The 16,379-nt window shown below is 38.2% G+C and overlaps 2 protein-coding genes across 7 annotated transcripts in view; one reads left to right on the top strand and one right to left on the bottom strand.

The window, feature by feature from the left end:
• MACROD2 (mono-ADP ribosylhydrolase 2) overlaps nt 1-11,646 on the bottom strand; it is a 1,916,992-nt gene extending 1,905,346 nt beyond the window's left edge. For all 6 annotated transcript variants that reach the window (XR_013967484.1, XM_080814553.1, XM_080814554.1 and 3 more), the window contains exons 1-2: nt 11,304-11,646; nt 5,125-5,241 (exon numbers count right to left, since the gene is read on the bottom strand). Coding sequence is in view for 5 of the 6 variants with exons in the window: in XM_080814553.1 (XP_080670679.1) it covers nt 5,125-5,241; nt 11,304-11,349 (163 nt within the window). In the remaining variant the exon portion in view is untranslated. The remainder of the gene's footprint in view (nt 1-5,124; nt 5,242-11,303) is intronic.
• A 197-nt stretch (nt 11,647-11,843) lies between these two features.
• The window catches only part of SEL1L2 (SEL1L2 adaptor subunit of SYVN1 ubiquitin ligase), a 113,924-nt gene continuing 109,388 nt past the window's right edge, over nt 11,844-16,379 (top strand). Inside the window, exon 1 of the mRNA XM_080814495.1 lies at nt 11,844-12,086. The gene's annotated coding sequence lies outside the window, so the exon portion shown is untranslated. The remainder of the gene's footprint in view (nt 12,087-16,379) is intronic.

Here is a 16,379-nt window from a genome sequence, read left to right as displayed (position 1 = left end):
TTCATAATTTATTATATTTTCCTCCTTTGCTGTTCAATATAAACATTAATAGTAATGACTCAAACATCTAAACTTAGAGCTGTAGCTGTTTTCCCTGTACTAACTAGAAAGACAAAATTAGCATAAGCATAGCAGAGTCTTTGCCAATCCTTTGCTCCATCCAAAGAAAATAACAACAATGCTTCTTTCAGTGGTGTTTTAGAAGAATTTTAGCTTGGAAGTAGCAACGGAGAACAGAACACATACAAATTAAACCTGAGAACTTTTCGTCCCTACAAAGAAAACAATGTCAGTTTTCTATCATATCTGTCCATCCATCCATGTATCTATGTATCTATATTTGCTTTTCTACTACACCCTAAGACTACAATTTAGTAATTATATCTTTTTATCTGAGAGCTATACTTTACATGCACATCCTTTGTAGACTGTTAACCATTGAGGTACTCCCACTTAATATACATAGGTGGCAGGGAGAGAGAGAGAGATGCAAAATGACTGCCAAAAATTAAAATGAGGGGCGTCTGGAGGGCTCAGTCCACTGAGCGTCCAACTCTTTTTTTTTTTTTTAAGATTTTATTTATTTATTTGAGAGAGAAAGAGTGAGAAAGAACATGAGACAAGGTCAGAGGGAGAAGCAGACTCCCCGTGGAGCTGGGAGCCTGATGCAGGACTCAATCTCGGGACTCCGGGATCATGACCTGAGCTGAAGGCAGTTGCTTAACCAACTGAGCCACCCAGGTGCTCTGAGCATCCAACTCGATTTTGGCTCAAGTCATTATTTCAGGATCATGAGATTCAGCCCTGCATCAGGCTTCACGCTCAACATGGAGTCCGCTCAAGATTCTCTCTTTCCCTCTCCCTCGATCCCTCCCGCTGCTTACTCTCACACACTCTCTCTAAAATAAATTTAAAAAATTAAAAAGAAAGAATGCTTTGATTACCTTTGGGAGATTTCAAGAAACCAACTCATTTTAAAAACTGGTAAATAAAAGGGGGTCTAGCATCTATTTGCCTTTCTGTATAAACTGTATTCCATGGAAACAAAAAAAAAATGATAGGAGAAAGTTCTTTATAGCAGTCCAAATAATAAAGAAGAAGGAATGATCAAATCAAAATAAGACTCTTTTGCAACCTCTAATAAAATAATGGATCGAAGCAATGATCATCAATGGCTGTGAAAATCATTAGGTGAAAAGTTGATATGGAACCTTACAATGGATAGTTTAGGCTGGCAATACTTGAACCTAGTGATCAGTCTTATCAACACAGAGAGGTAACCAAACATTATGCGCCTAGTAAAATTATGCAAAAGAAGGTGTAACAGGGATGCCTGCATGCCTCAGTCAGTTAAGCATCTGCCTTCAGCTAAGGTCACGATCCCAAGGTCCTGGGATCAAGCCCCACGTTGGGCTCCCTGCTTGGTGACTCTCTCTCTGCCTGCTGCTTCTCCCTCACCCTCTGCCTGCTGCTCCCCCTGCTTGTGCTCTCTTTCTCTGTCAAATAAATAAAATATTTTTTTATAAAGGAGGTATAGTAATCTCTGAAGTATTCTTTAAAAAAAATTAAACCCAAGTCTGATCAAGCCTCTGGATTTAACTTCCAGCTCATAAGTAACACAGTGGACAGAAGAATATGTTAAGTGACACTACAAAGATGTAGTCAGCAAAATCCAAAATGCGAAAAATTCTGTATGACAAATAACCTACATTATTTATCAAATAAATTACAGGGGGTAGGAGGGAAGATAGAGGGAAAAGGAACTATACATTAAAAGAGACTTAGAAATATACTAAAGACAAATGTGGACCCTGTTTAGATCTTAACTCAAGCAAACCTATATAAAAAAAGCAAAAACCTTTATGAGACAATTGTAAAAAATTTTAATTAATATTTAATTTAATTACATTAAAAATTATTAATTTAGCATATCATAGTATTGTGGTTATAACAAAAAAACAAAACAAAACAAAAAACGTGTCCCTATATTTTAGAGATATATGCACACATAGATTTACAGATAAAATTGTTATGACAGAAAGGAATTGCTTCAAAAGAATTTGGGAAAATTATTAGGAAGCACTGGTATAAATGAAATAAAACTGGCCATGTCTTTACTGTTGAAACAGGGTGACTGGCGTATAAAGATTCATTAAGCTACTCTATTTTTATATATGTTTTTAAATACTCATTTTAAAGTTTGAAAAAAAAATACAGAATTCTCCTTCACAGATGGTTAACCTCTGAGGTGTTCTTATTTACCATACTAATTGTGCTCACCTACCCATGAGATACTATTGCTGGTGTCGAGACATAATATAAGAGAAAAGCATTTTAAAATTCCCTTTAATAAAGCAACTGACAAATGAAATAATTATTAAGTAAGTGGAAGCACATAATTTCAGAGATTTGCCAATAGCAGTTAACAAATATGAACATGAACAATAAGAAACCAGGTTGTGGGGGTGGTTTTTTGTTATTTGTTTGTTTTGGTAATCATCTCCCTACTTCCTCCTTTCTGCACAAACAATGATTTTACATCTGGCAATTCTGGGTTTCCTATTTTAGAAGGCCTTAAAATCAAAATTATGACAAACACATTCAACTACTTCCTAGCTTGTTTAACTTTCTACTACAATATAATAACAAAAAGCATTTAATTAAAGTAAAGCAAAACTGAGCAAAGAAAAAAATTAAAAACAATTGCTTGAGAACTTTCCATGTTAATCCAGGATATCAAGGCCAAAATATCCCTCTAGTGTAAGTAATAAAGGACAACACTTGAGATTGGTCTATTGTGCAAGTCCAATAAATACTGTTCATGTCCTACAAATCAGAAACCATAGGACAAAGAATTATAGACTTCTTTTAAAACTTAGCTTGAAATTTAACACCTACAAAATAGATATTATAAAAATCCAAACCTACTTAGATACATATACACTTATGAGCAGCAGCTTAAACATGTCAAAATAAAATACAAACTACAGTTGTCCTTTATTATTTTTTAAATTTATATTCTCAAAGAATCTTTCAAACTGTTAAAATACTAAAACTCCCTTTAACTGCACACTGGATAGGTAACACTGAAAGAAAGCACTTTGGAAAGATACATATAATATAAAGTAATAAATAGATATTACTTGTCAGATATTACTTGTCAGATATGCATTTTATTTCATGAAAAAAGAAGCTAGCCACTAATTTCTAGGTCACAACAGGGGAGCACATAACATTAGACAGAATAAAACTGTTCAAAAGAAAAACAATTTTGATTATATCACCTCACTTCCCATGAAAAATTTTCAGTTCAAAAAAGCATGAAGGCAAAAAGTAAAATACATAGAGCAGTTGTAACCAATTATAAAATTCATACTGGGAGACAGGAGTAAATACACAGCATCCTGTTAGGGAATAACAATGGCAGGTGTTATTCAATGTATTTTTCTGATTCAGGGAATGTATCTTGGTGTGTGATATCTCTGAAAACACCCAACTGTGAGTTCTCGGACAACCCAATTCAACCCTACACTGTTATGTGTATATTCAAATAGAAGCGGCCAACATAAAGGACAAGCCTTTATGCAGAGGTGAGCAGACCAACATAGGGCACTACAACCTGGGTATCTCTACTGCTTTGTCAATTGTTTTGACAGCAACAGGAATCTACCTCTTTCTGAGAGGCAAAAGTTGCTTTAAAAGAACATCAAGAATGGCATCCTTAGAAAAGTGACCAGTTCAAACAGCAACTAAGAAGAAAATCAGATGAATGAAGTACTGGAAAAAGAGAGATTTACTAGCCATAAAAAATGGTGTCAGAGTATTTGATACCAGAGTCTTATAAAAAAGAAGAAATAACTGAGACCCAAACATGAAAAAGGCACACGGTCTTAGATCAATCAAGGCCCAAATTCCGTCCTTTTGCTCTCTAGTTCTACATTCTTTTCATATTCATTTTCATTCATTTTTCATTACATAGCACTACCTTCTCTTTCAATGAATGAGGTCTTCATTAGACTGTTATAAAACAGCTTGCATTTACTAAAAACCCTGGGCAAAGATGTTATATGTGCATGTCCCAATGAGATTGTCCAATGACCCCCTTAGAACATGTTTTGAAGTAGAGCACCAAAATAATAAAAATTCTGTCTAAAATGCAAACACTCAGGTAAATGTGTGTTCTCTTCACAGACACCAAAGCCTAACTGGACTGCTGTTTCTTACAGGTTTGTCCACAGAAATTCCATATTAATTTTCTTGTTCTGAACCCATAGTATCTTGTACAGTTCCATCAATCTAAGACCAGAACCTGTGAAAATAGTACATTCCAAGCCCCTTTCATAAAGTTACCTCTCTTTCTCACTTGTTAAGTATCCTAAAAAGCACTCTATTTCTTCCAAGCTTCACATCCAGACCATTAACACTGATGAGTGCTAATTCAGAGGTAAGCATAATAATAATAAATAAAATAAGTAATAAAAATAAATTAAAAATAAATAATATATCATTTTTTTAGAATTTTTCCATGTACCTTTTCAATACTTAAAATTTCACTTATATGCTAACACATATCTTCACTCAATCTAGACTCTTATTAAATCATAAAGACTTTTGAGAGTAAATTTTGTCAAATACTTTACATGCAAATAAATTACCACACCATACAAAATATATATTCTTCTCTAAAACTATGGGAAATGTTAGTTTTTCTCTATTCTTCCTAGTATACTTCCAACTGTATCCAATCCTTAAAATAACTTGAAGAAACTTGAAGAAATAAATGAACCTAATCAAAACAAACTCAAAGGGCCACATCACCAAAGCATCAAATCCTTAATATTATTTGCTCCAAGAACAACTGCAGAATAGTTTTTTTGAAAGTGTCATAATACAAATGTGGACCACTATATCATAACATGAATTATGTTAATACAATTTCCTAAGTTTAAATAACACACAATAGACTTAAAAACAATTAAATGACAACCAAGCAATTACTTCAAATAGCAAAAATGTCATCTCTTTACTGAATGCCAATTATTCATTTCTATCAATAGTTGTCCTGCACAAGTCATAAATAAATGGGAACAGTATATACCTGAAAAAATGTTCTGAGAAACTTACCATCATTTTGGCTCTTGCCCTTCATCTCCTCCTTCCACGATAGGATGGTGTTCAGGGGAACATAGTCCCTTATGTATTCTTTGCGTCTCTCCTCTAAGGTCATCTTCAGTAAACGTTCTTGCAAAATAAAAGCAGAATCTCCATTTGTATTTAACTTTTAAGTTCAGGAATTATTTTGTAATTTAGCTATTAATCATGTAAACAAACCAAAGAACTGGTTGGGCTTGAAAAACATCAAAATGAAAATCTAATGACTCCATATTTGAATGTTCTAAAGTGTCAAGTTAATACCATTTTACAATGGGGGATGGGGCAGAGCCTGATGAGGAAGACTCTTACGATAGCCCAAGAAATAAATGAGCTCTTTAAATCAACATATATTATCAGTCTACTGTGTGCCAAGTAATATGTTTATACTCTGCAGGTGCAAAGGTGATCCTTAACCTTGAGGAGTTCACAAGACAAAAGAGGAATGGATACTATACAAAATAATAGCTACATAAATAAAATACAAAATCCTAAAACAGGTATGTATAAATGCTAAGAGCACAAGAAAGGCAGCCACCACAGCATTCCCTTAATTCGAAATGCCATCAACAATAAAAGGGCATTTTCAATTTAATAATATCTTTCTGGAGGTAATTAAATACTGCTTTCAATATACATCTTGATAAGATTAAAATATCTTTAAAAATGCATCCTAGAATGACAATATAAAAAATATTATTAAAAATGCATCTTAGAATTAAGAACAATAAGTTCTTTATAAGTGCTAGGTACTTAAAATTTCAAGGAAATCATCTTTCCAACAACTCAGCAAAATTAATTGTATTATTATTCTTATTTTGTAGATAGGGAAATGAAATACATCAAAGTTCAATAGCTGTCCAAAGCAAGAAAGCTTTCCATTAAAATCCAGTCAGATATCTCCAGAAGTCAAAAACTATAATACTATTAGTCACTACAATGTACTACCTTCACAGGATAAGCTCCTCAGAAGAGGTGATGTGTTTGTTATGTCAGCTGTCATGTATCATATACTTTACCAAAGGTCTCCACAATGTAAAGAGAATGACAGTTGTTCTCTCTCCGACTGTCTTTAAGCACACTACAAAAATGAATGGATTTAAGGAGTACCTAGTTGTAAGTGCCTAACCCTCATAAAATAATCACTTTAAAAAATTCTTTCCAGGGGTGCCTGGGTGGCTCAATCATTAAGCGTCTGCCTTCCGCTCAGGTCATGATCCCAGCGTCCTGGGATCAAGACCTACATCGGGCTCCCTGCTAGGCAGGGAGCCTGCTTCTCTCTCTCCCATTGCCCCTGCTTGTGCTCCCTCCCTCTCCTTGCTGTGTCTCTCTCTGTCAAATAAATAAATAAAAACTTAAAAAAAAAAAAAAGATTCTTTTCAGAAATAAACTGCAGAAAGTATTAATTTAAGTACAATAGAACAGGAAATGGGAAGCCAACATTTTTCCCTGCTCCTAGAACTGGCTTTTTTTCAGCCACATTAGGAAGTAATAATAATAATAAAGTATTTTAACCAAATGTAATATAATCAAATCACAATATTACAGTACTCAAGGGTCAACACTGTACTGAATGTAAGATGCTTAAAGGGCATTTAAGTTGAAATCCAAGAATCTGGAAATCAGGAAAGAGATCTAGCTGGCCTAGAGATTTTGGAAATTACAACTGAAACTTCTGGTCCTAAAGGAAGTTCATAGGAAAAGGTAAGGGATGTGATCAAACCTCAAAAAAAAAAAAAAAAAAAAATTAAGGGGTGGACACAAAGAGGGGAAAAATGAAATAAAACTTAGATGTCACTAGAGGTATAAGGTGAATCAAAGTGCCAATGATGTAGAAACCAGCAGACAGAAGAGTTTTAGTAAGATGGGGATTGGGGGGATGGGATAACTGGGTGATGGACGTTAAGGAAGGCAAGTGATATAAGGAGCACTGGGTCTTATATAAGACTGATAAATCACTGAAACTGAAACTAATAATACACTATATGTTAATTGAACTTAAAATATAAAATAAAATAAGTAGAAGAAGGGAAATCCTGTCAACTGCTATAGGAAGATCAGGAAGAATAAAAATTAATAAGCCACTGGTTTTATCAACTGGATCACCAACAGCACTGAAAAGAAAGCAAAGTGGTTAACAGAGCTGTCTGGATTCTAATCCCCAACCATGCAAATCTATGTGATCTTGGGTTACCTAATCTCTTAATGTCTCAGTTTTTCTGAGGTAGGTATTATATACAATTTATAGATGAAGCAATTAAGCCAGAGAGGTTGTGTAACATACCTAATGTTCTATAGCTAGTAAATAATACAACTAATATTCAAATCAGAAAAATCTTCAAAGCTCTTGACCCTACAGTATACTACCTCACACAGCTGTTGTGAAAATTAAATTAGATAACCCATGTAAGATACAGTAGTTCCCCTTATCTGCAGTTTTGCTTTCCATAGTTGTAGTTACCCATAGTCAACTGCAGTAGGGAAGAAGATAATCCTCTCTTTGGCATATTGTCACAGAGTCAGTAGTAACCTAACAAGATGTCATGTCATTCACCTCACTTCATCTCATCACACAGGTGTTTTATCATCTCACATCATCACAAAAAGGATGAGTACAGTACCATAAAATATTCTGATGCCACATTCACATAACTTTTATTACAGTATATAGTTATTATTCTGTTTCATTATTAGTTACTGTTAATATGTTACTGTGCCTAATTTATAAATTGAACTTTATCATAGGTATATGTGTATACACACATACACACACAGAGGAAAAAAAACCAGCATATATAGTGTTCAGTACTATACACAGTCTTAAGAATCCACTGGGGGCCTTGGAATGTACCCCCATAAATGAGGGGAAACTGTTGTACGTAGAATAGTGCTATGCACACAAACAGGACTCAAATAGTAACTCTTTTTATACTGGTACCATCACTGTTATTATTGAGTGGATTTAGAAACATTAGTTTCACTAGAGTACACTTGAGATCCAGGAAGACTACAAGGAAACTGAGGAAAAGAAGTGAGAACAGCAACTCCAGGATGAAGCCCTTTGGAAAGAAGGGTATTTTATGGTAGAGACTCAAGTATCATTATAGGCTGAGGAGGGGAACCTAAAGACATTGACAAACTAAATATATCCAAAAGGGAATAAATGATAGCAAAAAAAAGGAAGGAAGGAAAGAAAAAAAGAAAAAGTGCTTCCATTAAGGTAAGAACAGGGCTGAAAGGACAAAGGACGTGTAAAGAAATGGACAGAAGAAAATGTTAGGGCTGTTCATGTTATATGACATAAATTTTCTAAATGAATTAAAAGGAAATGTCACGTATTTAATATAGGAGGAGGGGGTCCTGATAGAATAGGAAGCTTGAAGGAAATGGTAAATTTGGAATACTCACACAAAGGAGGAAAAGGGATGACTAGCACTTTCCAAAGCACTACTACAAGAGTTTTCAGATCACTAATATAGACATATTGCAAGATCAGTAATTAGGTTGAAAGATATTACGAAGCAACTTGTAGTTTTAGTAAATGTCAGAAGGTAATATAGAAATGCAACCTGGCCTCTGTCATTCCATTTATAGAAACATTAAGTATGGACACTTAGAAAAGAAACAAGATCAATAATAAGAAGATAAGGTAAAACAGAGAGGTGATTTATGTTCCAGTACTTGAAATTATAATACACATTAAGTGGTTTTAAATTAAGGCTCGAAATAATACATTAATGATGTTCATTTAACATATGCGGACTTAAGTCCTTTGTTACTTGTTTAAACAATGAAACATACTAAGGACCACAAACATCTATACAGTTTCTTTGGCATTACATAAAACTTTTCCTGAAAGAATGCTTCCCCTTTACAATGAATCTGCTCTATGAACCAAGCATATAAGTAGACAGACCTACTATTAGATGGCATATTGAGATAAAGTGTGTTTACAGAATGCCAGACATTTCAATGAGGATAAGCCTTCCTTCAGACTTAAATAACAGCTGCAAAAATACAATACCATCTTCACCAGTGCAATGAAAGAAAAAAGGTCATGCATCCCATCAGCTTCTTTAATACTAACCACTGTATTAGAAATCCTTAGTTCTCTCTTGATGGTACAATACATACTTTTAAATATTAAATATTCAAAAATAGACATCCTGATACACCGAGACATACACTAAAGTCTTCAAATCACAGTTTTTTTTCCTTAACCATTAAACTCCATGCAAAAATAGGTTAGTTTTAGACAAGAGATATTTAATTTGTTAAATACCCTCTTTAATTGTGCACTTGCTTCTTTACTTGAAAAAATTAAATTTGGTTATGTTTTCCCCTATTGTTAGAAGCAAAATATCAAAAACTCAAGACATTAAAGATTCTAAAATGCCTGCTTGCCACAGTCCAAATGTGTAGATGTTAAATGAAGGACCATTATAACACTGTCACTTTAGGAACATTATAACAGAAAAATACTTCTTAAGCAATTACCATAATTTCATCAGTGAATCAGGTATTGAAAACAATCTTGATTTCCATTATTTTGCCTTATTATCAATACAAAAATAACATTTCAAGACCATCAACAAAAATGGGCATAGAGGATCTTTCAATGCTTACAAGAAAAATTGTTGGAAAAAAATTGGAAATGTGCTGAAACTAAAGTAACTGACACTGCGAAAACAAAGATTATCTGACACTACTTTATATATATCAGGCTATTATTCTCAACAGAATTTTTAGTTCTATATAAGCCCATAATCACTAAGACATAATTAAATGACATACAACCTAACCTTTCAATATTTTAAAAGCCATTTTAGATCTTCCCAGGAGTTAATTTGAAAAAAATAAAATCCCCTCCTCAACCCTTTCCTTCTGCATTGAAGTGGGCCCTATATAAAGGATTATTTTCCACATACATTCTCTTTCTTACGTCCACTGTTTGGCCTTAGTGTTTATAAAGGCCAGGACTTGCGAAAAGAATCTACAGGTTTTAAAGAGCTATTATCAAGGAAATCAACTCTCAACCTAGTCCACCCCCTTATCCATCTAATACGAAGAAAATAGGATACCTCGGAGAGATATGCACCACCCTCACCCGACTTCGCTCTGGATATACAGGTTTAGTCTATGTTAGCAGTAGCAATGCAAGCATCTGCTACACTTCTGTAAAAAACTAAAGAATAGAAAAGTATGAAAAGAATGAAAGAAAAAACGCCAGAGACTAAAGTTTTATGTCGGAATATTATCTAACTATAATGCCAGAGAAAAGGGGGGGGCGGAGAAAACAGGATTGGATAGTACACTTCTGTGTCTTCTTACAGGAATCAGTGCCACCGTCAATCTAGCTGATCTGGATAACCTTTAATACGCACAAATTTCAGGGGTATATGCATTCACCGTGAGTGATATCAGCTTCACAATCTTACACTGAGCAACTTCTGGTTACAAATGGGCATGAAATACACAGAAACACACTGCAGAGAAAAGCCCATTCAGACTTCGCTGAAAGCACTTATCCTCACGGACAAGACGCCCGTTTTCAGTTTCCCTTAGAGTTCCAGGTTTCAAAAGTCACACTGCGGCGCAGAAGGGGCCTAGAGAAGGGGTAAACGCCCGGAGGTGCGGACACTCTGCCAGTTGCGGGGTGGGGGACAGAGAGGAGGAGTGAACAGATGAGGGTCAGCTTCGCGCGGAGGCGCAGCGGCAGCCCGTGTGCCCGCCGGCGGGCACGTGTCCCTGGGACAACCTGGCCGGGAGTCCGAAAGTCCCAGATGGGGTCCGGGGAGAGGATGGGGGACCTGGGCAAGTGGTGCCGCGCCCGAGAACTGACGCGCGGGGATCCAAGCCACCAACCAGGCTAAGGCAGCCCAGCATGGGGAGAAGGTGACCGGGCGCGGCAGGCAGCAGAGGGGCGTGCGCCCACACGTGCGCGAGCTGCAGGTGCCCGGGGGCGGCGCGTGCACGCTGGTGTGCGCGCGCGTGTGCGCGTGTGTACACACGGACCCGCGAGGGAGGCGGCACCGGCCGGGCGGGCGCGAGGCGGGAGCTCGGGCGGAGGGCGCCGCGGCACACACAGCCCTGACCCCCGCCCCCACCCGACCCCCACCCCCCGCATCCCCAGGACTCGACGGGCCAGTTACCTTTCTCCTCTCTCCACACCTTTTTCTTCTTGTTGCTGGGGTACATGTTGCCGTGGGGGTGGCTGGCTTTAAGCTGCAAGTTCCCCAGGCTCACGGGCAAACAGGGTGTGTGTGGAGTGGGAGGGGTGGGAGGGGGCACTCGGGAGGAAAAAAAGTGCAAGAGGCTCCGGGTCCCGCGCCACTCGCCAATCGCTGCCCTCTTCTCTCAGCCCGCGCTCGGCTTCGGTTCCCACCCGCCTCAGCCCCGCGGCCGCCGCCACAGCAGCACCTCAGAGCCTGTCAACTAGGTCACGCCTCGCGCTAACCTAACACCCGCGCAGGCCCCGCCTCCCAGCCGCTAGCCAGCGACGCCTCCCATTGGCTGCAACGCCCGCCGCTCTCCGCGTTCCAGTCACCGCGCGCCCCTACTTCGGCCCCAGGGCGCACGCGCAGGCGCAGGCTCGGGCCAGACGCCGAGGACGTTGGGGAGCTGGAGGAGGCGGAGCCAGGGCGCGAGGGGGCTGGAGATGGCCTCGCGTCAGGGGGGGCGGGGCGTGGAGCGGACGCCTGGGAGGAGCGTGAGGTTGCGGGAGCTTCCCCCCGCTTCTCAGCGCTTGAGAACCTGAGGGCGTGGCGTATAGGGTCAGGTGCGCTAGGTGCCTGGCGAGTCAGCAGGAGAATGCTGCTTCTGGAGCTGGAGGATGTGAAAGTGGGAGGAGAATTCAGTCAACGCGAACTGTCCACGTTTACTCTAACTGACCCGTCTGGATGGATTTTACCAGATAATCTGAAGCTTTCCTCTTGGTGAGTAAATATAACCCGAAGAAGTGAGAGGATTGGGAAATACTTCCGCACCATACAATCAGCTCCTCAACCTTGTAGTAAAAATTACAGTCTTCGCTGGAGTGTGGTGAAGTTTAGAGCAAAGATAGACTGGACAAAACCAGGGTTTTAGGAACTTAGTAGTGGGCAACCAAAATGTTATATTGGAAACAAAAAACTTATATCAAAGCAAATTCAAGTGGGTGTCAACCAGAGCCAAGTTATCTTATCTTTTTTTCCTCCAATTGCTTCAATTCAAGGCACTGGGTTAAAGCGCTGGCTTGATTCTGGGTAATACTAATCTGTTGGTGTTCTGAAAATCCAGTTCAGATAGAGTCCACCACAAGAGTAGGGTGACCTAGAATTTAAAGGAAGTTTGACAACTCCCTCCCCCCAAATGTATTGCATTTCTAAATATCAGACCATTTACAAGGCTGATTTGGTGGATGTAGTGAAACTACATCTATCTGACGTTTGTAGTTGCCATGTTATCTGTGTAGTACTTAAGCCAGGTGTGTAAGAGCTAATATTTGCAACACATTTTTTAATAATAAGAGAAAAAAAGGAAAAAAGAGGAAGGTCTTATTAAGGTTTGTGTAAAAAAAAAAAAAAAGAAAAATGTTTTTAGTAACAGGACACTCATGACTATGATTCATGATATAGTAAGGTAATAATTTTTATTTTAACATTGTCTATGCTTCTGTTTTTCTTTTAATGCTGTGAATTTGGCTGGGAAAAATAACGAAGTCTTCAAGAAGGAAGTGACACTTGGGCTAGTAATAAAAATATGCACTTATTTTTTGACAATGGAAATCAAAAGCTCTGATTCAAGACACATTACAGAAGTAGAATCAATAAAAATTAGTAATGGAAGAGATTTGGGGAACAGGATGAGGAACAGAAGGAAGAGTTTCATGGAATAGTTAAGAGGAGAATAGCAGTATTAATAATAATAGGCAATCCAGGAGTAGTTACAGATTTTGTGAGAAATATATTAAGTTCTTATTTAGAAATGCTACATGTAAAGTGTCTGCAGGAAAGTGCATCAGACTGGACACTATCCCTTTTGTTACAAGATGGAGGCTATTTCCAACCCAGAGTCCACCTGTGTTTTCTTAGGAACCTAACACTATGATACTAATTATTCTTTGTTTCATGTCAGCTTAAGGAACTAGAACCATACATCAACTTTCAAACTTTCTCAAGTCTCTTCCATGTTAAAAACAAAACAAAGCAAAGCAAAAAATTCCTCCTATGACTCCACAACACCCTTCAGCTACTGCTTCTCCTACATTTTCAAAAGGTTGTTGATATCTGCTGTGTCAATTTCCTTACTTCCCATTTTCTGCTTTTCAGTCCACTTTGTTCTTGTTTCTACCTTATTAACCAACTGAAATAGCTCCTATTAAGTTGACCAATGACCTTCATGTGCTATTTAATGGACATTTTTCAATCTTTCTCTTACACGATCTCTCAGCAGCATTTAACACTCAGCCTCATATTCCTCCCTGTGGCATTCTTTTCCTTCAATTTTTCTCACCCGTTTGAGATTCCTCCTATACGGCCATTTCTTCTCAGTTTCCTTTACTGGCCCATCTTCCTTTTCAGCCATTACATTTTGGAGTTCATTAAGACTTAGTCTTAGTCCTTTGTCTCTTTTCACTTTATACTTTTTCTTCGAATAACTTCATCTGTACTCATGGTTCAGGTATAACAGTGATTCTCAGCCAGGGGCGGTTCTGCACCACAGGGGACCTTGGCAGTGTCTGGAGACATTTTTGGTTGTCCCAACTGGGAAAAGAGTGCTACTGGCATCTAGTGGGCAGAAGTCAAGGATGCTGCTAACCATCCTAAAGTGCATGGGACAACCCCACAACAAAGAATCATCTGATCCAAAATTTCAACACTGCCAAAGTTGGGAAACCGTGAGTTACACCAATGACTCCCAAAGTTATTATCTTCAGCAAAAATTTCTTCTTGAACTTTTGACCTATACATGCTACCATATATTGAATATCAACTTTAAGAGGCAGTGTTATGAACTGGTTCAAAGGCACCTGAAACTAGACCATCTTGATTCAAATCCCGAGTTCACCGTTAATTGATTATGTGACCCTTGGCAAGTTACTCAGTCTCTACACATTGCTTTTTTATTATGTGGATATGATAATTTAGTATCTACCTTGATTGGTGTGAGGATGAAATGAGTTAAATAACACATGAAGTGACTAACACCTAGTAAATGTGGCAGCAATGTTCACTAATAAAATTTTATCTCTCTTGACCCCTAGGAAGACTGTATTTCCCAGTGTCCCTTGAAGTTAGGACAAGTGACTGCATCCTGGGTGGGTTATAAAACAAGAATGATGTATGCCACTTCCAGGCCTACCCATCAAATCCTCTGTACACTCATCCATATTCTCTCTTTTCTTTCCATGGTGGTCTCAGAAGCAGCATCTCAAGAAGGAAGGAGCTTGGATCCCTGAGTCACTGCTTGAAGGAGTATCTCAGTGATCCAAGGAGTACCACATCAGGCTATGATATAAACAAGAAACCTTTATTATATTAAGGCATTGGTATTTAAAGGGTATTTGTTTCAGCATTAAGTATTAATTATTCTGATAAAATACCATTATCATACAAGAGTATTAAATATTAATATTTAATGTCTCAAAAGTACTTAAAATGTACCATGTACCACATTGAACTCATGATCTTTCCTCCACACTTAGATTTCTTTCAGGGTCCCCTATCTCTTTGATTGGCTTCATCACCCTTTCAGTTGAGCAATCAGCAACCCTAAATACCATCCCTGATACATCTTATAACTTCATTTTCATTTCAAATGAAGTTATATCATCTCAATTTTATCTCCTATATCACTCTTTATTGCTCTCCTTTCCAATGGCACTGCAGTAAACTCAGTTAAGAAATTAACTGGAGGGGTGCTTGGGTGGCTCAGTGGGTTAAAGCCTCTGCCTTCGGCTCGGGTCATGATCCCAGGGTCCTGGGATCGAGCCCCGCATCAGGCTCTCTGCTCAGCGGGGAGCCTGCTTCCTCCTCTCTCTCTGCCTGTCTCTCTGCCTACTTGTGATCTGTCTGTCAAATAAATAAATAAAATCTTTAAAAAAAAAAAAAGAAATTAACTGGATTCTTTAAAAAGCTTCCTAATTTGCCCCCATGTCTTCTTTTGCCCCTCTTATGTCCATTCTCTGCCCTGCATCTGGAATTACCTTGTCAGATGTGATCATGTCACCTCACTGGCATAAATTGTTCAATGACTTTCTGGTGCTCTTTGCTTTGGATTGAATTGTATTCCCCCAAAATTCATATATTGAAACCTTAGTCGAAGGTGGGATTATATCTGGAGATTAGGTCTTTAGGAGGTACTTAAGGTTAAATGAGGTCACAAGGGTGGGACCCTAATCCAGTAGGACTGTGGCCTTATAAGAAGAGGTATATAAATATATATCTCTTCACCCTCCTTCTACACCTACCCCTCACACCCGCTATGGGAAGGCACAGTGAGAAAGTGGCTATCTGTAAGATAGGAAGAGAGCCTTTACCATAACCAGACACTGCCAGCATCCTGATCATGGACTTCTAGTCCTCAGAAATGTGAGAAAAAAATTCAGTTAGGGTGTCTGGATGGCTCAGTCAGTTAAGTGTCTGCCTTCAGCTCAGGTCATTATCTCAGAGTCCTCAGATAGAGCCCTTGAACAGCCTCCTTGCTCAGAGGGAAGCCTTCTTCTCCTTCTCCCTCTGCCTGTCACTCTCTGCTTGTGCTCTCTCTCTTTCTCTGTCAAATAAATAAATAAAATCTTTTTAAAAATTCTTTTGTTTAAGCCATCCAATCTATGGCATTTTATTATGGCAGCCCAAGCTGACTGCTTCAGTCTTATAAAAACTAAGTCATTAAGAATGGAGAGTGCCCGTCACCTACCAGTTCTGCTCCACCACTACCACTCAATCTCTGGTTCCAATCATATCAACCATAGAGCTTTTCAGTTACTTGAACACATCTTATTCACACCATGTGGTCTTTTCACTTGTTTGCCACTATGTCTAAGACACAATTTGCATAGTGGACCCTTTCTTATTCTTCAGAGTTGAGGTTAAAAATCAGTCCCTGGCAGAGCCCTCCCTAACTCTGACCCCACCTGACCTCTACCCACAGTTTTCTTTTATATGCCCTCAGTGCTAATTTATTTTTCTATGAAGCGTTATTTATACTTTGTAATTATACTTTTATTTTAGTGATTCTTTCATTAATAT

Source organism: Martes martes, assembly GCF_963455335.1.
Source record: "Martes martes genome assembly, chromosome: 9".
NCBI lineage: Eukaryota > Metazoa > Chordata > Mammalia > Carnivora > Mustelidae > Martes > Martes martes.
Note: the sequence above shows the minus strand (reverse complement) of the source record. Positions and strands in the feature narration are given on the sequence as shown.